We start from the raw sequence: 23,741 nt of genomic DNA, 5'->3' as shown, positions 1-23,741 counted from the left end.
ACCTTGCTTTCACAGTAGGGTTTAAGGTGGTTAGGAGTATATGATAGCTGAGTTTCTGCTAGCATCCCATTTGATCTTTAGAGGAGCACAAGCACCTGGGAATGTAAGTTTTGCCTTTGTTTCCTTCCTCAAAGAGCTTTTGCTAGGAAGAAAAGGTGTAATGGGAAAACAGCTTGAGCATGGTGGATTTCTGCCCAGGCGAAAGAGGTCTATGTCATCATTTTAACAACAACAAACAAAAAACCCAAACAAGATTAAAAAACCCCAAAACACACACACACACAAAGACTTCAACAGGAGGGCAAGGGTAAGAAGAGATGTAGGAGCTCTCCAGGCTTGAGTGGAAGGGAGTACATGGTGCAGCAACAGAAGAGGCAGGGAGGGAGCAGGAAAGCAAAGGGAGCACGAAACAAGAGTTTGAGTAGCAGTGGGTGTCTGTGTGTGGTTTTATGGAGCTGGTAGGAGAGGGGTTGGGGTAGGGAAGCGTGTGACCCAGTCCATAAAGAGCACCATGGAAATGCTGAACTCAGTAAAAATGGGAGAAAGAAAGCATGAATAAAAATCAGGGAAGCTGAAGAAATTGTGTGCCACAGGGGAAAGCCAAAGAGAAATAGCTGGTGATGCAGTTCTGATGCTGCCATTCATCAGCAGAGGCACATCATCTAATGTCCTAACTGTGTTCAGAGGCCTGCCAGCCCTGATTTTCTGGCTTGCTGCCTTGTGTGTGCTGTCCCCACAAATCACCCCTGTGTTCACAGCTTTCTCTGTATTTCCATTATGATTGCATTTGTCAAGTCAGCACATCACTGCATCTTGCTAAAGACTGCCTCTGAGCCTGCTGCAAGACTTCAGGGCTGTGAGACCAACTCAGTGCAGAGACTTGGCTAAAAAGCTACAAAAATCCCTTCACTGTCGATTACAAGTCATAGAGCTTTCTTAGTAATGCTAATGAACAGTGGGGTTGTAATATTAAGCTGTTCTCAAGAGTTCAAAGCACCCCAGTCCCACCAGTGCATAGGAGGTAAATAATTCAGCAATGTTGTATATGTGTGAGTGCATGCAGAGCAGATGTACCCTGAGACAGAGAAGGAAAGGGCTTACAGTGGCAGAGTAAAAGACATGATTCCAGGAGTAAAACTGATATGTTTCAACTCCTGGCTTGGGGAAGATTTTGCTACTTCTTCCCTAACAATCCAACTTTTTTAAGGAGGAGAAAAGCCATGAAACCTATCTTGGTCTATTTAGTCTGTGATTATTTCAAATATTCACTTGTAAGCTGTTCCAAGTCTTACAGAAAGTGTGTTAAAATATTAGGAAAACTTCTGAGAACAATGGGGAAATACAAGTGTTTGATTCAAAACAAGATTATTGCCTACTTCATAAACCATCTAATGGCATTAATTTTTATGGTATCTAAGATCACCAAATTAGTTGAGTTGTTGTCAGTGTTCTGCAAGGGAGAAATTTCTGTATTTAAGCAGAAGTTCTAGGGAGATACTGAGTACAGCTGCCCAGGACTGTGTCAGGTGCAGGGACCATCCTCTTTCCCCCTGTTGCAGGGGTGACTTCCACCCCTGACTTTGCAGTGAAACATTTGTATCTAATTTTCCTAGCCCCTAATAAAGGAGGTTATGTATGCCCTCTTAACGTTTTGGGAAAGCCTGACAGAAGAGAAAAAAAGAAGATTCTTTTTTATAATTTTTTTTTTTAAACTAACTTGGCAACACTGTAAATGTCCCTTAGGAAAGCAGCCTGTCTCCTGAAGGATTGCTCCACTGCTTCCAACTTCTTTTAAGAGAGTCTTGACAGCCAAAAGTCAAAGAACATCAAGGGCTTTCTGAGCCTGTTGGGATTTATGGATTCATTTTCAATTTGGCAGCAAGAACTGGATTTGAATGCATCTCAGCAGAGATACCAAATAGTAATAGCCTCCCACCCTGCCTGTGCAAAAGCTGCCACCTCCTTTCTTCTAGGAGCCCCTTCCTTTACCTTGGGAGCTGACAAAGCCAAAAAGAAATCCTCCTGCCTTGGAAAGTGTAAAAGGCTCTGCAGCAGAAACTCCCAAGTCACAGATGCTTGCGCTGTGATGAAATAATGAAACAGGCTGTACTTTCCATGGGCTCTTTGCCAGCAGCAGAGTCCCTCTCAAGCAGGCAGTGACACAGCACTGCTGCTGAGCTGCCCTTTGAATAAGAGCTCCATGAGAAAAAACCCTCTGGTGAGTAGAAAGCCAAGATAAATCAAGATCTGTTTAGCACCAAAGTCTGAGTTAGTTTGTCAGAAACTTTCTCAGCAGAATGCACATTCTATGTACTTTGCTGATAGATTCCTCTGTAAATAAGACAAATGAAAGAAAAATGAGTTATTAAACATCAAGAGAAGGTTTTGAACAACCACCAAATTCCTGTACATCCTCAAAGGAAAAGGAGAAAAGCTTATGCATGTCTCCAGTAAGCTGAGGGCACTATAAAAAGGCAGTGTGCCAATTTTCCTATAGATTTTAAATGCTTTTTGTATTGAAATATGTAATGTACATTCCAGATACAAAAATAAATGTTGACTTGTCCAGTTATATCCCACTCCATTGCTGTGCATATATCATACCTCCAAAATCCAAATGAGAATTTCTTGGAGTCAAGCACAGGGCTGTAAGAGACTCAACTGACACGGCATACTTGTTTCCTGAAGATTCTTTAAATACCACCACCAAAAAAAAAAAAAAAAAAAAAAAAGCTGCTGGTAGTTTCCAAAGGGGAACAGGTCAAACTGTCACCACTTTCCAAAAAATGCATCATGAGATAATGTCACTAAAGGTAAATTGCTACTCCTTAGACACCTTTTCACAGACAGATTTCAGAGTTGGTCAGTCCAGGGCCATGTTTAATTTCTGTCTGGGACCAACTGCACCGATTGCACTCCAGCACAGAACCTAACAGAGATACTGCAGGGTCAGACAGTTTGTAAATCCCACCATGAGTGTTGGATTTAATGAAGCATCAGTGCTAAGAGGAAAAGTGCTAAGGGGGGGAAAAAGTAAATAAAATAAGAAAAGACAACTTTATTCAGACCAAAGTGTTCTAGATGACCATTTTATAATGTGTTAAAGCATTTTTTACAACATGTCATACTGACATACTTAGACTTTGGTGTAATGCCAAAAACCTTCAAGATCAACCTGAACATTTTAATTCAATGGAGTAATGCAGAGATTAGCAGCTTTACAGCTTACTGAAAACCAAACATGTCCTAACAGAACACAGTTTAAATATTTGTAATCATAAATCAGCAATACAAAAGCATTATGAGACCGTGTTTGGTAGTTAAGGGTTAACAATAATTTGTCTTCAACAACAGCAATACTTTAAGGCTCCCCTTCCCCCCCACCTTGGCATCATCTTGGTTTTTCCTTTGTTTGAATTTACACCCCTGAGCCCACAGTCCACATCAGGAGTTACATTGAAGAGGACTTCCCTGATTTCACTTACATTGTGTGTGATCCCTGAGAAGTGCACCTGCAGCTAGCTTCAAGTGCTCTGGTGTACATCCACCACATCTGCTTGTGACTCTGGTTTATAACCATGAGATGTATCTTTGAAAGCTCAGTGATACAGTCCTGTATCAGGCAATAGCACAGACTCAAAGATGCCAGCTCTGTGTTAGGGAAATAAATAGGCCAGATTACTTTTTATTCCAGCTGAGCAAGTAGTCATGGGGGCATCTATGGAGAGCCCTTTACTGGGGACAATGGAGCATGACTCTTCTACAGTATCTGAGCAATAGGCTGGTACTTGAAAAACATGTTTGGTGTCTCAAGGTACTAATGAAGATCTATCCCACCCTGAACCCAGTCACCAGTTAGGTTCAAATGCTGATACCCCAGTTACCCTGAGCCTTAACATTCTCTCCATGGGAGGTGAATGAGATCCCACTGCAGTGAATGGCAGCCTTTGCCCTGACTCAATGCCCCATGCTACATTGCTGGTTGTTGCTTAGATTTGTGCTCCTGGAGCAGCTATAACCCTTGCCATAAAGCCCTTTATTAACACTTAGTTAAGCCTCAGAGCAGCATCTTTTTGGTGCAGGACTTGTGCTTGTTGGGAAAGGTTTGATCTGGAGGCCTCACAAGTTTCTGTGTCTTTGAATGAGTAAAGTCAAACTAGCAATATCCTTGATATCAGGGTACAAAGCCATGATGTGGTTCACCTCACTGTAAGGGAAAAGGGAGCACAGCTCCCTATGTATGTTTGTTTGCTGAGCAGGAGGTGGCCTTGCAGCTGAGGTGGGGCAGTAGTCACTGCAGGAGGCATCAAGGTAATCATGGGCTTTCTGAAAGAAGCCAAATTCATTGCTGGAGTCTAACAGAATGGGCTGCTGTGGAGGCTGCCCAGGGAAACAGTGCTGCTGAGGCTGATGCTCACTGTGAAACTTAAGTGCATCAGGGGTAAGAGTTGCAGACCGTGGCAAAACATGGTGCTGAGTCTCCAGGGTCTGTTTGTGCTGAGCACCATCAGGGATGTAGCAGCTCCTCTGACCTGTCCTATGCATGCTGCAGCACCCCTGAGGCCAGCCGTGGTCTGGGCACATCCTGCCCCACACGGGTGGGAGCACTGTTTGCTGAGAAAGGCATCCCCCTAAGCAGGCATGGTCCAAGCTGTGGAGGTGATGAAGCAAGTATGGGTTGTGCCTGAGGTTGCCACAATGGTGAGGGCTGTCTGTCACCTCCCTGTCATGAAAGGTATCTGCAGGCCAGTTGTAGCCATAGGTGTCATCACTGACTGACAGAACTGCCATCTTCTCCAGGAGAGGCTGATCTGGCAGTGGCTTTGGCTGTAGCAAATGCTGGTCCAGTCCCAGGACAGAACCAGGGCCATTGGCCCAGGCACTGGACAGCTGCTCAGAACAGCTCCCACAGGACCACCCTAGATAGTAAGAAGCCTCTGCACTGCCACCAGCATCTTGCAGCATTTCTGTGCAGCTGCCACGAGGTGCAGGCTCTCCTCCAGTCCCATAAGGCGAGTGGTTACACTTCCCCTCTTTCACCAGGTTTAACGAGACCTTTGTATTGCCCCTGAGCTCATCAGCAACTGAGAGCTGAGCCTGGTGTGGTCTCTCTGGGTGGTAAAACTTGCATTTATTCCCATAGGTGCATTTTTTACCTGAAAGAGTAACAAAATCAAGCAGGAGGTTATGAGTAGCACCCAGATCAATGCATCCATCGCACTGAGCATTTGCAGGGTGTGGTTAGTACCAAGAGCAAAGATGGGAAGTTCTATTTTCCAGTTCAGTATTTCTGACCTCACATTTAAATACTGCTGAGCTAATATTTCAGGATGAAGCAGCAGCAAAAGCAAGTTCCTGCCATTTTGGAAGTGTCTGAAATTGATTTATGTTCTGATTGCTGTATTCAGTGGGCTGGAAGACCTGCTGCTGTGACGGGTTGCTTTAAAAACTGGTAGAGGGCTTTGTCTCTGAGAAACCTGCACTGTATTGGAAATCTGTTGGGAGGGGAGGGAGGAGAAACGTTTAGGTGGCCTTTCCCAAGCGCTACAATGCACATCCACTGCAAAGTGAGAAGTGTGTGCAGGCTGGGAGGTCAGCATGGCCACGGTGCCCTGGTTCAGGTGCTGTGTGCAGGCAAGGAGGGAGATGCCAGAAGCAGCTGCTCCCTCTGCTGAGAGTGAAGCCACTTAAGCAGCATCACATGTTTGAGTGGCCCTGATTCCACCATGCAAAGCAGGACAGCAAGTGCACCAGCACTTGCCCTCAGCCAAAAGAAAGTACCTCTGGACAGCAAGGGGCAGGAGGAAGAGGGCTGGCAGTTCACAGCACAGGGAGAAACCCACCATAGGGGCAAGGCTGCCATTTTGGTTCAGGAAGCACTGGCTTTTTGCTGAGGAACATACTAAGAGTGGGTCCATGCCGGCCTAATGGATCATCGGGAGGCATAAACCTAGAAAAGGAAAAAGTCACAGGGAAACAAAAATACCTCAAGCCTTTGGAGCTAAAGTGCCATCGCAACGTGTGACACAAGCTTAGGGTAGTATATCCTTCTGATCCTTCTGTGGCCTGAAGGCCTTCTGGTTTTCGGAAGTCAGGCTGTGTTACTAGACACAATGCCCCCCTGCCTGCCAGGACAATAATGCTTCAGCTTCAGAGTTGTTGTTTTTTTCCTAACAATACAAAAGGGGAAAGGCACAGTGGCTTGGAGTAGCTCTGGCTGGCCAGCAGCCCCAGTGGTCGCAGTGTTGCTTCCTTTTTCTCTGTACTAGCAGCAAACTCTTCTGTGGTGCCAGCACTGCAATCCTCATCATCAGCTCCACCACCACACCAAACTCTTCTCTTAGTTAATATTTGTAGGAGAATGAAGATTAAAAAGCCAGTGGTTAATTCAAAGCTACAGCTGGCCTTGTGTGTGGTGTGATAAACAGGATTCAGTAAAGCCTTCCTGCTACAAGGCCTGCAAAATGCTCAGACAAAACTGTTAATTCTGTGCCACTACCTGCATGTGATGCTTCAGAAAGAAAATTCATTAGCATCTTTGGACTTGCTTGCAAATAAATCTGTGCTGCACTCAGCCATGGAACAACTCTCTGTCAGATAAAGGGAGTTACTGCTAGGAGAGGAAGGGAGGCATCCAGGAAATTTGGCTATCCACGTAATGGGACTGAAGCCTCTGACTTTAGGCTGTGGTTTTAGAGAAGGTCCCAAAGCTATGCAAGAAGGTCCTGCTTGAAAGTATTCAAATGGGCTTCACAGTAGCAGCTAGACTTTCTGAGGGAAGGGTTCTGAAAACATCTGGCAATCCCTGTGAAACAGGGTGAAAAAAAATCATACACATATTTGTAACCCATTAGTAACTTGGAGATAATGGGCTGGAACACAGTGTGCTGATGTTCAGTGACTGCATTTCTGTGAGCAGTGTTACAAAAAAGCTTAAAACCAGTGACAAGTGTTCCCATCCAGTCTTGTGGTGGGAGAGCCAAGTCTCTATCCCGACCCATTGAGAGTGATGCTGTTGTGAGGCAGCTTCTCTGCTTACACTCATCCGTGCATGCTGGACGTCTCCCAAGTGCATGTCCCCAGCCCAACTGTGGGCTAATGTGCAGCTTTGCTACTAGGAAACTCAGACAAGGTCAGTACCTACAGACTAAGGCAAGTACCTTCCCCAGTGGGGATGCATAGGGGCCAGAGAGGCCAGTTCTCATCTCTCTTCTAGAAAGTTATGATTACAAAAGTGTAGGGGAAAGTGTGGCTCTGCCTCATAGGGGAATCAATAATGCTACCAGATAGCCAATCTCCTCTCACAGATAATTGTTTCTTATAGGAAATAGAAATTAAAAGATACAAAGCCTTGGTTTATCATCCCAGTTTGGACTGGAAAGAAGCAAAGCTGGTCTCTAGTATTGCCAATCAAATAGAGAAGTTCATTGAAGAGTGACATGGGGGATTTAAGACCAAAGGTGAGGGAATGAGGGAATGAAGGGAATGAGGGAAGAAAACGTGCAGTAAATTCATTTCAGAAAAAGGCTCACCTACTCCGTTGCTGACAAGAGGTGCACTGGTGTTGGACCTGACTTGACCCACAATGTTTAAATTCTACATTGTTTAACAACTGTCTCTTACCTGTTGCTGACAAATGAGTACATGAGTAGTCGCTGCTCAATAAACCATTTCCACTCAGGGTTTTCATTCTGGAGATCCCGGTAGTGGTCATTGGAAACAATGACACCGTCCCTCTCATAAGCAACTTTCACTATATAGCGGTCATCATAGCACACCACCCTCTTGCCTTTCACCTTCCGGGATGGGGTGTACACAAGGATGGACTGCTTTTCAAGGTCTTCAAGAATGTGCTGATCTGGTGACAGAAACAGGGGGGGAGGGGGGGGAGAGGAATTAAAAAGATAAACTGATTAATTAATAGTGACCAAGTCTCAACTATGTGCTAGAAACTTACAGGAATCTAAAGATGTTTCAGAACTCCAAGCAGCTTGCAGTGGGGTGTTTTTCAGATGCATAAATAGCTGGTGGGTATTTGGCAGCTTGAACATTAGGCCTTTTACAAAAGCAAGTACTTGTAAAACGTGATGCACCCTTTTTAAAGTGTTGTTCATAAAATGCTGGCTTGAGCTCTGCACCACAGGCGTACTGAAGTGCCTTCAATGCTCTTTTTAACCTGCTAGCTGCTAGAAAGCTCTTAACCAACCTGATAGGAGCTTTACTTGGAGATAAAATATGCCAGCCTGATTAAAAACAAACAAAACAAAACAAAAAATTTATTTTGTTGCTATAGAGGACACTGACTTCTTGTCATTCCTGCTACACCAAAAGACAGATCCTCAACCACCTCACATGCAGACAACAAGCTGCTGGTACAAATCTGGCAGATCTATTTCCATACAAAACTGAATCTCGTCATCCTCCACAGACCAGCTGATGCATTTCCTTCTCCTAGAAGAGGATCCCATGTAGCTCCTGTGTCAGGCTTACAGATAATAATCCTGCAGTAGCGAATGTGTTGGATACTGCTGATTTGCATAATGTGTGCAATAATGTTGTCATCTCCTGGCTGGCCTTAAAAGCTCAGCAGACTCATTGTGAGCTGACAAACTCCTTTGACTCAGCTGGCAGCAACATCTGCTTGTGAAGCAGAAGGCTCAAAGCAGTGCAATAAAGCCTCATAAGCAGTTTTAGCTGCTAGCCAGGAGCATGCAGGAATAAATTAGTCATTAAGTGATGGAAACTTGATACACAACTTGTGCTGTTCTTGTCTTGACAGGGCAAGACTGTAGTGGACTTTTCACACCTACCTGCAATGGGACTGTCTTGTCGAGGGGCCTCCTTTCTCCAGAGTGGTACAAAAACCTTGATGTATGTGTGCCCCCTCTCTCGAAACCAATCCACTGCCAGCTGGATCCCCCAGCAGGAGAATACTTCTTTGTTTCCATGACTATAAAAAAAGAGGAGGAGGGTGAGGTAAAGCTTTCAAGAAGTTTAGAGTTCTCTTTAACTGAGCCAGTAATGAAAAAGCAAAATAAACAGCTTTTGTGTTGTTCACCAGTTCCCAAGAAAACAGCCTGGTAGGGTGTCCTAGTTGGACAGATCCAAACACTTCCTCCAGCAGAATAAGAAACTAGATATCTGAAGTTTGGATAAGTTTTTGAGTTTGAATACTTAAAAGCAGAGTTGCCGTATCCCCCATATCTATGTACTGCCTGCTGCCTAAGCTTGTTCCTTCCATCTGTATCTGGATGGACTTGGGTCCTAAAGTCTCAGTAAAATCTTAGGCTGGGTCAGGCCCTTCACATGCCTTGTGTGATAATGGTTTGAGGAATGGGAGTTTCTTGCAGCACAAACAGAAACCCACAGGGTCCTCTTGTGAGAAACAAAATGTGGGAATTTTCTTCTCTGATAACTGATTTTAGGGATTTCAGTGTCTGAAGCTGCTGCAAGTATGATCACAGTCCATTGTCAGACTACCACACTCTCACACTCAGGCTTTCACCTCTGCAAAACATGACTCTTAATTACTGCACCTACCTGTAATTGACCTGTAAAAAAAAAGTGAGGATTATGCCACAGTCTTAAATACTTCTCCCCACTGCCATTTGCTGGAATTCATCTCTAGGTTCTGCCTACAGCAGCCTCATAACCAAAGCTCCATTTTTACACCTGATAAAATTTTCAGTGCTGATATGGAGACCACAAATGAAACATTCGGAGGAAGAAACTTGGTTGTTTAGTACTAGATAAAAGGAAAGGCTGGGTCTGTTTGGCTTGGAAGAGTGAGGGGATGGAGCTCAGAACAAGGGGCAATGGACACAAACTGGAGCACTGTAGGGTTCCACATACACATAAGTAAAAAAGTTCTTCACTTTTGAGGGTGGCAGAGTACTGGAACAGGCTGAGTGATCGTTTCTTTTGCAGAGCGGCAAAACTGACATCCTAAGAAGGGTGTAGGATGAAGGTGCAGATGAGGCAGGAGAAGCTCATGGTCCAGCCAAAGATAAGCAATTTTGCTCTGTTGTGTACTTTTTAACCCTCACAAGCTGCCCTGACCATTTTTGGATGGGATTTCTCCCTTCATCCAGAAGATGGCATAATTTGCTTAGTCTCCGATTGCTCTGTGGCTGTTCTTGTCCACTTTGCCCTCTAATCAGAGGGGAGGTGGTCTCATCCCACCTCACAGAATCACAGAACTGTCAGGGTTGGAAAGGACCTCGAAGATCATCTAGTTTCACACACACCCCCACCCCCCACCCCCGCCATGGGACAGGGGACGTGGGACAGGCATGGGACACCCTCCAGTAGATCAGGTTGCTCAGAATCCCATCCATCCTGGCTGCCTTAAAAACTTCCAAGGACGGGGCTTTTACCACCTCCCTGGGAAACTTGCTCCAGTGTCTCACCACCCTCATGGTAAAGAACTTCTTCCTATCATCCAATCTGAATCTCCCCACTTCCAGTTTTGCTCCATTTCCTCTAGTCCTATCACTACCTGATATCTTAAAATGTCCCTCCCCAGCTTTCTTGTAGGCCCCCTTCAGATACTGGAAGGCCACAATAAGGTCTCCTCAGAGCCTTCTCTTCTCCAGACTGAATAACCCCAACTGTCTCAGTCTGTCTTCATAGGAGAGGTGCTCCAGCCCTCTGATCATGCTCATGGCCCTTCTCTGGACGCATTCCAGCACGTCCAGCTCTTTCCTGTAGCAGGGGCTCCAGAACTGGGGACAGTGCTCACAAGGGTGGTGTAGATGGGGAGAATCACCTTTCTCAATCTGCTGGCCACAGTTCTGTTGATGCAGCCCAGGATGTGATTGGCTTTCTGGGCTGCAAGTGCACACTGGTGGCTCATGTTTAGTGTTTCACATCCACCAGCACCCCCAAGTCCTTTTCTTCAGGGCTGCTCTCAAACCAGTCCCTGCCCAGCCTATCTCTGTGCTTGGGATTGCCCTGACCTAGATGCAGGACCTTGCACTTGGTCTTGTTGAACCTCATGAGGCTGGCTTGCACTCACCTCTCCAGCCTGTCAAGGTCCCTCTGGATGGCATCCCTTCCCTCACACCAGAGCTAATCAAAGGAGGAAGATCTCCTCAACCCTGTCTCCACCTGCAGGGCTGGGTTTGGCCCTGCTTGAGTGGACAGTGAAGATAGCGGGGAAATCCGGTGGATAACCTGCATGTCCTGGAATCCCAGCTCCCTGGGCCTCTGGCTGTTCACATTGCTTGGGTAAACAGAGGCCAATTCACTGCTTCCTTTGGACTTCCCATCAACACGGACATGCCAGGCTCCCCACCTGTACAAGTGCTTTCACAGTGTCTGGGCACTGCTTAGGAGAGATAAGTGGCTGGGATGGCTGGCTATTTCCCAGAATTAATTAAAGAGAAAATGAGACAGTTCAGTACAAGTCAGCTGTCAGTTCCCTGATACTTCCACAAAAATTAAGCCAAACTGAAAACTAACAAACACAAACAAGCTGGAAGCAATGCTGGGGTTTACTTGCAAGTCAAAACAGTACAACTGTGATGTTGTTAGGAACTACAGTCACCTGTCTTTACTTTCCCTCTCCTACTTAGGTTAGTTGGGCTGTTCTGTCTATCACTTTTTTGTATCACTCAGCATCTAGGTTCAGCAATGCTAGGTGCCCCTGTGAAAAGCAGGGAAACATCAATGGTGAGCTGCTGAAATATCAATGGGAGAGTGAGCTGCTGAATCATGCTGCCATAAACAGTGGTGGTTAGCTAGCTGATGGCTTATAAAAGGTCACAATGCAGAGTGAGGCAGTGATTGCATTTGGTGTCCATATTTATGGACATAGAGGCAGCAGTCCCTAGAAACTGTGCCTCAGCCAAAGAAGAGAATTAAGTTCAAACATGACATATCAGATGTGTCAGGGCACCTCTCACCTGAAGAAAAAGGATGCTTCAAGTATCAGCTTTAAAACATAAAAGCCTTGGAGGAAGAGAGATTCCTTTTAGAAAATAGAGCTTACCTCATTGCAACATTGCTGCCATCAATCACAATGGGTCTCAAATAATTGGAAGAATCACTTTCATCTTCTCTAAACCACTTTGACCCTGGTGCAGTGCTACATGATCCACGGGCAACAAGTTTTAATGAGGAAGGCTGAGCCTGGCTCTCCACAGCTTGAGGTTTGCTTCCCATCCGAATCAGCTCTTTCAGCACATCATCCTCCAGGGCCTCTTGGCCTAAGTTCTCCAGCACCTTGCAGATGTCCTCCTTACCATAGCCCAGTTTGCAGAAAAAATCCAGCTTGCTCTTGTGCACTTCCACCTCTGCCGTAGAAACGTCTCTGGAATGTGGTGGTACTGGTTTGCCGGACAGTGAAGTGGCCAGTGCCATCTTAGCAGGGATTTACTTTTCTCTAAATCCAGTGCGCCTGTCTTCCCAGCCTTGTCCAATAGACATCAGCTTCAGGGGGGAGAAAGATTAGAAACAAGAACATACAAGTGTTAAGGAAGAGCGTGCAATCTCACCTATTTGCCTAGTGCACAGCAAAGAGGCTATCTGACCAACTGTCTTCTCTCTGAAGGGACTGTCCAGTCTTCTCCTGGTATTAAAGCGTTTTTCTGGTCCACTCTTGTTTATAAAAGCACTGGCGTGTCCCATGCCATGTTTGTCACTCTCCAGGCATTATGTCAGACAGGTGTCATCCTACTTCATGAACCATGCAAGCATGTCTGTACACAGGCACGCTGTCTACGTAAGTTTGCTCTTCAGCCTTATCTCACAGGAAATGATACTAGAGACGGTGTAAGAGGGGATTTTCAGTTTGCTCAGTGTGGTTTGTGAGCCCCAGATAAAAATCTATTGAATGTTGTTGAATGAGCTCAGAGGCCATAGCAACAAGTATAGCAAATTTCATCAAGTGATTAAGGAAATGCTTGCGAAGTGGCTGGGAACTCTGAACTTGTTTTTGTAGTTTTGTCTTTCCTAGTGTTTGTTTTGCCTGTGCTCACACAGACAGACCTTACGAAATTCTGTCACGCGTCAGTTCCGATGATGCCTGACTTTGACTCTTTTCATGTTATTTGCTATTTGATTGAGAACTTTTCTATTCAGAGAAGCAGCTTGGTTTTTGAAAGCTATTCGGGCAGTGGCTGGAAGCAGGCAATCTGAAAAGTGGTTTCAATTTTACTTATATTTATTGCCACAAGAAACTGGTATTTCAGAAATGAGTGTGCAGAAGTAGCAGAAAGCTACTTCAAGCTTCTGCAGTACTGCACTAGTTACATTTCTGCTCTACCCAGTAAATGAAGGCTATAAGCAGCTGTGGTGGGTTGAAATTACACACACACACACACAAATTTGGAGAATTACCCCCAAAATAAAATTCCCAGACCACCTCAGTTGGAAGCAAGTGAAGCTATATTTACAAAATCTAGAAATATGAAATGCAATGAATATGTGCAAAATATACAATATTTACATGTATTTACAATTTATAAACAACACAAGAACACCTCTGGACAAAAACAGGGGCTATCAATAGCTTCTCCCTCCACCTTCCCCCAGACAAGGGAAAGAGAAAGAGAAGAAAAGTGGAGAGTAGCTTGTTAGTACTTAGCCACAACAAAGAAACGCAGCCAAGGTCAGCAAGCCAGCAGAAGCAACCAGCTAGTATCAGTTACAGCCAAGAGCCAAAAAGAGAGAGCTAGTTTATACAACTTGATGTTAGTTATCAGGCCAATGGGATTATTTAGACCTTATCATTATTTTTGTTTTACATCCAATGGTAATTTATTTACATCCTATCACTTTCTACTCAAGATCTGTGGAAAATTTCCTAGGGATCAGCCTAAAACTACCACATCAGCATACGCAGGCATACCCAGAGCTGCTTCAGCCTGACAAGCAAAGCACAGGTACACACAGGACACACGTGGTGACCTCTTATCCACGAAGCCAAATGTTTTCAGTCACTGTTGGGATGCTTGCACCAAAGCTTCTTTTGCCACATCTCCGCAGTTATTGCTGCTACCTGGCTAAAAGCTGTGCCTGTTTCATCTGCTCACTAATTGTATTAATTAAGTGACCAACAACTACCTATATGACAAGCCCAGAGCCACAACCACACAGTGCCCACCAGCTCCCCTTGCCAGTCTGCCCTGCATGCTGCAGGCCTCCTGACAACCCCCTGCTCAGAAGTGGGCCACCTCCACAAGGTCAGAAGCTGAAACCATCTGGAGGAATGCATGGGGTTATTGGAGGTATTGTAGACAGAGAGACACGAGAAGAGCCTGAATGCTCTCCCCAAGGCACCAAGAGGCCCCACCCCCACCCCCCAAGGCTGTGAGAAAGAAGTCTGCACTGGATTCAGTTAGTTTTAAACTGGTTTTTTTCAGCAGGAAAACCTGATCATTAGTTATATTCCCACCTCATACAACTTTTACCTTTACTTTTCTGTGTGGCCTTATAACTTTCAGTTATTCTTCTGCAAGAAATCTAGCGCTCTGTTAACAAAGTGACAAATAGCATCAGTAGAATAAAAAATATCTTATGTATGGCATATACATAAGGGGAAAGCAGTTACCATGTGTATTTTTCCATCTGAAGCAAAGTGTTGCTTATTTTAGCCAGCAGACTTGACTGGTTTTCTTCACAGTACAGCCCTCAAGTATAACAGTTTTTACATCTATTCCTTGTTTTTAATTCGGGAACTGAAGATGAAAAAGTATTTTGCCTCCTTATTCACTACTGGAATAGTTTCTCAGCTCTGAAATCTATTATTATATCTTTGTACCCAACCATAGCTGAAGCTGGCCACAGCTGGGCAAGCAGTTTGGAAAACCCTACTTCCAGATGTGTGGTCCAAGGCTCCAAACACCTAACATGTTCCGCTTGTTTTTTATTTCATGTCTAGATTATTTTAATAAAATATTGTAAATGAGCAACTTTAGTTGCTATCTGTTCTCATGCTGAAAATATTTAATTACATATTTTAACAGACATCACTATTATTTTTTAAAACCTGTACATCTATCTATTCTGATCCTTTTTTTTTTTAATATCAGAACAATTTCCCACATCAGCATCACATTGTATTGTATGCATGTTTGTCCTAGGTTTCTTTGGAAAGCAGATCAAATTTAGAATTTTACCACATAGCCTTCCATCTGCAGAGGGTGCAGAGACCATGTCCATCTTGCAGCCTGCACCTCACAGCCTCAGCCCCAGCAGCACACATGAGGATGCACTGGGTGAAGACTGCTCACCATGCCACTTTTCCAGTCTCATCCTAGGAAGTCCTGAGCCCATGGTTCACACCTGCACACTTTGCATGCTGGCACATAGAGACAGCATTTGAAGGGCTTGCCCCCTCTGTGCAACCTTTGGCTTGTTGAGCTGGGGCAATGTATGGGAGCTCTGGGTTGCTGCCTGCAATGCAGTATCAGCCACCAGCAGCAACATGATAGTTCTGCAAAGTTAACTACTGGATTTCTGCTTGGTCACAGACAACATTAAGGTCCAGGAAAGAAGAATAATAAAAAAAAAGAAATAAGAGAAAAAAGAATAATTAAATCACTAACTTACACCTTAGTAAAGAATCAGTACCATGCCTAAGTCCAAGTCAGTTGGTTGCTTATAACAAGCACAAAAACAAATGTCAGGAGGAGAAATCCTGCATCACAGAGTCCAGCTCTTGCTATCATAAACAGGTTGTGAAATCCCATTTATAAACTTTGTGACCTTTGTTTTCAAACTTCTTAGATTTCCTCCTGCCATTTTCCACCCCCTCACTTCAGCAAACCCTGCTGGGAAGCCGCTTTGGTTCTTCCTCCACTGAGACCCAAAGTCTTCTCATTTCCAGGCAAACTTTATCCACAGGTAATCTTGTTCCCACTCTGTGTTCTAGCTTAAAAAAACGACCCCTCTATAGCTGCAATGTTGTGCAGCCTCTTAACACACACACACATGCACAGAGGGAATGACTTTAGTCATATTTCCAAAATACTATTTTAATCTTAACATTTTAGCTATTGAAAAAAAAATACTTTTTTCACCAAAAAACTGAGACACCTGTCAAGGTCTTTTGTCTTTTTAATTTTTTGACAGCTTTGGAAAATTAGAAAATAATAATTTAATTTAAAACCAAACCAAACCAAAACAAAAAACTTTCCAAAATAGCACAGGTTATGTTCTAATTCCTTGTCTCATATGACTTTAAAGAGTGGGGTTTGCCTAGTCTTTCCATCAGGTGTTTGTTCCACTTGTAAACAGCCAGAGCAGGACCAAGTACCCACAGGTGTGTGTTCAAGAAGCACCTCCTGTAGCCTCAGGGCACAGAACCACAACAAGGAGCAGCTTGGCTAGGAGAGAGCTAGGGCTCCTCAAAGTCTCCATGAAAATCTCATGGGTGTGGGGCAGAGTGGACACGGCCCCAGCCAAGCCTGATATGGGTGAAGTCAGACCAAGTTTGGGTGTTCTCTTAACTAGGCATGCATGCCAAATAACACCAGAGCACAGTAACAGCTCCCAGCCACACTAGTGCTCCCCTTCATACTTTAGGTCTGGGCCACCTCTCCTACCACTGTCCTTGAGAATCATTTTGCAAATCACCTCAGCCTGACAGCCTATTCAAGCCCTTCCATCAGCTGTGTCTTTGAAAGCAGGTGAGTGGCTCTGCTTTCAGAAAACCAGGAATTTTACTTTCACAAATCAGAGATGTACATAAACTCTTAAATAACAAGACCAGTCATATATTGTCTTGAGGACTAAGAAAGCACTTGCCTTTTTCCTCCCCGCTGCATTTGCCAAAATAATATAACCAAACTCCCTAGAGAGCAATCTGTACTCACAGATAGCCCTGCTTGCTCTGCACCTTACCTGACAGCTGCTCTTTCTGTGTCCCAGCAATATTGTCCCACCATTCACAAGCCAGAGGCTGGATTCAGAGCAGCACTGGACTCACAAGGAAGTTGTCAGCCTGTATTTAGAGACTTAATGACAAGGCTGGTGTCAACTGAGTGCAAACAAGTGCAGTGAGCAGGTTAGAGCTCATTCTACAGGAAGATTTTACTTCCTCATTTGGCTGTCCAGACTCTCATTTAACTGTGCAGGTTGACAAACTTTCACTTCATCTTTCAAAAAGGGAAAAAAAAAAAAAAAAAGGTTCCACACAGATCTCAGTTCTGAGTCAGAGGCAAAGGTTAGCTAAACCCAGTCTGTCAGGGATCCACAATACTGGGCAGTGCTAAAATGCCACATGAATTCTGAGACAAGTGAAAAGTTTTCCACCAGGAAAACTTCACCAAACTATTTCAGCCTCATTCCTCTTGCATCTCACAGATTTCTGACCTTCAGGCACATGGGCGAGGGGGAGGCAGGCAGGGGAAAGGTGGGGTGGGATGGGGGGGATCCAAAAGTCAACATTTTTGCTTAGCATTTGATATTGCAAAGCCTCATTCAAACACCTTCACATCTGAGGGCACCTGCTCTGGAAGACTGCAGTACAGTATCAAAACCCAAACCAGCACCCCTAACCTACTCATGCCTTATTTGAAAGCCTGTTCACAGCAAAGACAGAAGGGCGTTTCCCAGTAGAAACCTGAGGTTTTCCTCTACTTGTTGCGTATTTTGCTGCAAACAAATATTCCTGAAATCCACTTTTAGGCAGTAGGAAGTGTTTGAGACTCAAGGAGGAGTTCACATCTGGAACCCTTTGGACGTTGCAGAGCAACTCTTCAGGCACCGTATTCTTTGTCCACAGGGCCAAGGAGGGCAGGGAGGGGTACCCTTTTATGGTAGGAGAGCACCTTTGCACTGTTGCCAGGTGACACAACAGGGCACATCTGTGCCCTTTCTTGCACAGAAATTCTTCCCTACTTGCTTACTTTGTGGGAGGAAGCTTGGTGGCCAAACCCTTTGTAGTGACATCCTGTTTATTCCAAAGACTGGTTGCTGGTAAGCAAGCAGGTTTCAGTTGATAGTTATGCCTCCATCACACCCAGGCCCTCAGAAACTCTTTGGGACCCAGGCTGTCTAGCTGCTGTGTAAAGCAGTGCCCAGGCAGTGACCAGATGAAGGGCAGCACACTGTCTCCTACACAAAATTTCCCCTGATCCACAAAGGTCTGGCTGTGCAGGTTAGGGACTACAGAAATAGGAAAGAGTAAGAGCAGAACACCCACACTTCTGGAGAAGAATCTTCTTTGTTCCATTTAAGCTTACAGCATGCCACATACCTCATCACAAGACCACCCCAGAGCAGTACTAGTGGAAAGACAAAGCTACTGCAAGGAGAACAACAGAGCAAAGCATTTGACATCATTGCATAATATTATTTTCAGTCCCACTTCTCAGAAAAAAAGGGGGTTTTCTTTTACTATATTAATAAGAACAAACCAGAGCTTATAAAAAGAAATGAGAAGACAATCAGATAATTTTGCACTTGTCTTTTGTTTGTATTGAAATAACTAAACACATCTACTGTAAAAAGCCATTAGCAAAAGACTTCAACGTCATTAAAATTCTATCCAGCCAGGAAGACCCCCAGTTCCTGAAATCTGTTATGCACCTTTACCTAGGCAATTGCTAATTGAGAAGCAGAGGACCATGAGAAATAAAGGATCATGTTTAATTTTTCAGATGATCTCAAACTCTTTTGTTCACCAGCACTGGTAAACATTTGAGCCCAGCCCAAGGCTGTGGTTTTGTAGATATTTCCTTTCTCTGCTGCACTCCCTTGAGCTGACAAGCACACCAAGTTTCCCCAATGCAAAGACTTGCTGCTGCTCGATGGCATTGTTAGGTCAAGAGGGAAAGAGCTGCGGTGGGAGAAGTTTTTAGAGGAGATGATCCCCCCACTAATGCTGCACTTATGTTCAGCTGCAGACTGAGGATCTACTGGGTTGTGAAACAACTAGACCTGCACCAGAAAGAATCATTACCAACCTTAAAGCAATACAGCCTTGTTGTAGTAGCTCTTAGAGGCTACAGAGAAGACCAAGCATGACTTTCAAGAAGGCTCCCTGTGCAAAACCACTTTCCTGGTGGTGTTAGACTTCTATATGGAAAAAAAAGCATTCCCTTGGAACTGATAGTGTGGACCATCACAGGTGTTTTTGTCTACACACCCCAGTGAGCTCTTTGCTTTGCTAAAGGGAACAGCCATCTACTGCATCAGCACCAGAGAAAAGCATTATTAATGACTTTCTCCTCTGAAAAAGTTCACCTGCTAGGAAAATCAAAAATGTTTAAGTGGCCATAGCATCACTGTGGAAATTTTTTAGCCCCTAACCAGCAGAAGACAATCAGGATAAAGCAAGTGACTGAACAAATGCAGGTCTATTGCCAGGAATATTTTAAATAGTTTCTGGAACTAATACATTCTTCATTCTGCTTCAAGCAAGAATATCTCCCTACCATCTTTACAAGGCTTGAGCGAGACCTTCAAAGCCATAGTCTCTCAATTCAGTCTCCTGATTCACTAAGAACAAGTCATTGTTACACTCCCAGTTTAAAATATGACATCTCACACACTATTATGTAAAGTCTAGACATTTTCTGCCAGTGAAATTCTCTTCCTGTTGGAGACCCTGGAAATTGTGACTTGAGCCAGGTGTTCACCATGAAAATTTACATCACTAACTTACCAGGGCCTGCTAGAGTGTTGGATCAGTTATTGATGGGCAGTCCTGTATTCAATATCTGGTAAAGAGCCAGTATCTTTAGAAGAGGTATTTTTACATGCTTGCCTACCTTTCTTCTCTCCCCAAAATTACACAGTGGTAGTGAGCACTCCATCTGACCACAGAACAGAGAAGCCAGAAAAGAACTGGTTTCAATAGTACAGCTAATGGCAGCCTCTGTTACTTCTTGGAAAATTACAATCCCATCTCAAGATCTGATGAAGCAGGATCCCAGCTTGTTTTTCTTTCCCTAAAATATCTATTTTTCCTCTGCCTTTAAATATAAAAAGGTACTGTCATGACTCAAATGTTTTCCACTGGGCTTATAATAAAAGTACCTTTTGCAATCAGAAAGTCCCAAACAAGTTTCAAGTTCATCTTAAGATTATAGAAGGCTCTTGAAACCATCTTTCAGCTTCAATGATTTATCATATGCTTGGAAGACCTAAACCTTAACATGATTTACTGATACCTTTTAACACAGCTGCTGCATTTAACCAAGATGATACTGGTTGCTTACTGAGAAAAAAAAAAATACGTTGCCAGTAATCAGATTAGGAGTTTTACATAAAAATACTGCCCTGCACCAAGTGTTCACATAAAACTTAGTGCAGTTAAATGTTTTTCAAATTGCTTATGCTATCTCCTAAGTATGCAACAGGTGACTGATAGGAGAGACATCATCCATGCTCTGAAAAGGTTGTAAGCTAGAGCTGTCATCCTATTGTCAGTAATATGCAGGTTTTACATGGAAAAAATCAGGCTGTAGAAGAGCAAGATGAACAAGGGTAAGAGCAACAAAAGATTCAGAAATGCTTCTGAACTTCTTGAAAATGCTGAATGCAGCTTCTTAAATGTGCAATTAAAATGCTTGTTCAAATAACTAGTAGTTTGGGGTGTGCTTTGTTATGTTTTGGTTTTTTAACAAGCATAAGGAAGCAGGTAGAACTGTATCTGCAGAATAAAGATTCTTATCAGCCCAGAACCAAGGATGCATGGCATGCTCTTCCATCCATCCATGCATGGAACTATGCAGAACAACTCTTTCAGCACAAATGCCAGAGGAGCAAACACCAAGTCACTGTGCTGAAACAGGATTTTGATGAAGCAACGCTTATATTTTGCCAGCTCTCTAATCCACTCTGAGCACAACCTGGGTTTATACTTGAGGAGTTTGATAAGCACAGTCATGATCTTTGAGAAAAGAACCAGGAAGCCAACAGCAGAGAAGGCCAACAGCCATCAGGCAGAGCACACACCAGGATGAATACAGGGTTATCATGAGCGTTTTGGGTCTTTGCTTACTGTATCACCCAGACTAGAATGCCATCTACTTGTATACAATCCTTAGGTTACTTCTACTGGCTTGCATGATATCCATCATGGATCTCTGCTGAAAAACTCTAGCCTCTCATTTGCCTTTAGTGATTTAAGACCAAATCCCATTCATAACATGGTCCTCAAGGCTACAGAGAGCTAGAGAACTACAGGAACTGCAATGTGTGACTACAAAACAGGTCTCTAACTTTCTCTTAGCCATGAAGCTTAAGTTTAGAGTTTACATCATATTTTAAATTTGTACCTTCCCTTGAGGTAAGGGTATTCAATAGAACACTCTTAGGAGCTGTCTTTTACACTTTTAACCCCCGAACAAAGAACAGGGCTCAGCTAAGTCAAAGTGAAGGATCTGATGTTTGTGCTGCAACATATTCAGTTTTATTCTCAACATTATAGAGGCACATGGGGGGTGGTTTTCTGTTTTGTTTTTTAACTACCACAAATGCCAGAGGTCAACACTGAAGCTGAGGCTGGAGATAGAAGTGTGAACTCTCATTAGAACAAAAGAAGTCAACTCCAACTTTCAGATAATAAAAGGTCCTGTCCACTCCAACCCCTCTGGCAGGACAGGAAGAGCAGGAAATATTTGTGGTTTCCGCTGACTGTGCGGCTCTTTCATGCCATTTCCAGGAGAACCATATGTATGCAACCATGACTTCCGATGACTGCAGCAATAAATCCCAACTAACCCAGACCGCTCGCCAGCCCCTCAGGAGGCTGAGCAGAGATCTCGTCACCCTCTACAACTACCACAAAAGAGGCTGGAGTGACGTCGGGGTTGGTCTCTTCTCACATGCAACAGGTGACAGGACAACAGGAAACAGGCTCAAGTCATGCCAAGGGAGGTTCAAGTGGGATATAAAGAATTTCTTCACAGAAAGGGCTATCAGGCATTGGAACAGGCTGCAGAGGGAGGTGGTAGAGACACCATCCCTGGAGGCGTTTAAAAGATGTGTGGATGTGGTACTGAGGGATGCAGTTTAGTTGTAGTAGCTTAGCAGTAGTGGTGGGATTGTGAACTCTATGCGAATAGTTGCACTTGATGATCTCAAAGGTCTCTTCCAACAGCGACTGTTCTGATTCCTTGTGTGTACCAGATGAGCTGTGATCCCTCCAGTGCTAACAGAGTAAGCCAGAAATGCAGCCTTCTTTAGAGATACCTACAATTAAGTACTTGCTTCCAAGTAGGGAGCTTTCATGCCATCATGTAATCTTTTCTTAGTATCACCTAATTTTTGAACATCCACATTTGGAAGTCTCATCTTACACAGGTAATTTTGTCAATCTGAAGATACTGAGCATGTTTTTTAAAGCACTAAGACATACTGAAAATCAGAAACTTGAAACCCTCTGGAAGTATTTATTTTTTAACCCTTTATTCTGAAGACTGGCCAACTTGAACTGACTGCTTACTTCCCTACTGTACTCACACACGCTTTCTGGTTTTAAAAGTATTTACTCGTTATGAGAAAAAAGCCACTTCTGCTGCACACTCACCTGAAAGAGGGTGTTTGCTTATACAAAGTTCTGTATGTCCCAGAGGTGGCTGGGGGTAGCTGAATCCTAGGAACCTTTGCTGCAACTTCATGCTAAGTCACTTCTACACTCTGTTCTGTAAGAGGATCTCTGGTGTTCAGCAAGAATCCAGCTTTTTCTCAAGAGTGGAGGCCTCCTTCCTCTTTCTATGCCTATCATTTCCCAAAAGCAGCAAGAACTCGATCATAGAACCACAGGATGCATTGGCTTGGAAGGGATCTTTGAAGGTCATGTTATCCAGCCACCCTGCAGTGAGTAGAGACATTATCTCCGTGTCCTTTTCAATTTTTGCCGGTGGTTTGGGCTTTTTTCAGTTGTGGGTGGAGTTTTTTTGTTGTTGTTTTGGGGTGGTTTTTTTGTTTGTTCGTTTGTTAAAAACATGCTGTAGAAAAGAACTGAGGACAGCACAACACTGAAAACCTTGTTAACAGAACAGGCTAGAAGGAGGAGGAGCTAGAGAAAAACTAATACCTCAGCAGCACTACCCCAAATGCATCGTACCATGGCCTAGTACAGCTCTTTGGCAAGTCTTCTTATGCCAAGACTGGAGGCAGAAACTTTCTTGACTGAACAGTGAGCAGTCCTCAGACCCAGAACCCTTGAGAGAGTCCTATGGGGCAGAAGGCCCTGCACTCTTGTTCAGAGTCCACAAGGATTGGCTCAGGCCCCTGCAAGTGCCCAGTAGCTTTTGTCAGGAGACAGTTCTGGAAACCCTGGACTTCTAGTTCCATGCTTTGAAACACACAAAAGTTAGAAATGAGAGATTCAGCAAAAGGCAGCTTCTTAGGCAAATACACTTAGCCTTTAACAAAGCAAAGACAGGGTAGATGCTGCTAGAAAGCACACTCCTGTACGAAATACCCTCTGTATTTCTGCTCACCTTGGCTCTGGATATTCTCAGCACCTGTCCTGGCCTGCTTCAAGATCTGCTTTTGTTCCTTCAGTACCAGACTCCCCATTCAGCAGGAGTTGGACAGGCTGGAGAGCTGGGTAGGGAGAAACATAATGAAGTTCAACAAGGGCAAGTGTAGAATCTTGCATCTGGGAAAGAACAACCCCATGTATCAGCATAGGTTAGGGACTGACCTATGGGTCAGGGACCTAGGGAGAGGAGTGAAGGGGAAAAGGACCTGGGGGTCTTAGTGGATGGAAGGCTGACCATGAGCCAACAATATGCTCTTGTGGCCAAGGCCAATGACATTCTAGGGTGCATTAG

The 23,741-nt window shown here is 44.1% G+C and overlaps 1 protein-coding gene across 1 annotated transcript; it reads right to left on the bottom strand.

Annotated features, from left to right (window-relative positions):
- Positions 1 to 4,119: 4,119 nt before the first annotated feature.
- On the bottom strand, positions 4,120 to 12,372 carry ZC3H12D (zinc finger CCCH-type containing 12D; the record flags this gene model as incomplete). Its single annotated transcript, XM_054394075.1, has 5 exons — positions 4,120 to 5,156; positions 5,844 to 5,950; positions 7,624 to 7,858; positions 8,811 to 8,950; positions 11,993 to 12,372. Coding segments are annotated over 5 exons (1,899 nt in total), but the record flags the coding sequence as incomplete, so codon positions are not given.
- Positions 12,373 to 23,741: the final 11,369 nt, after the last annotated feature.

This window comes from Indicator indicator, chromosome 2, assembly GCF_027791375.1.
Source record: "Indicator indicator isolate 239-I01 chromosome 2, UM_Iind_1.1, whole genome shotgun sequence".
NCBI lineage: Eukaryota > Metazoa > Chordata > Aves > Piciformes > Indicatoridae > Indicator > Indicator indicator.
The sequence above is the reverse complement of the archived record's forward strand: the minus strand, read 5'-3'. Positions and strand labels throughout refer to the sequence as shown.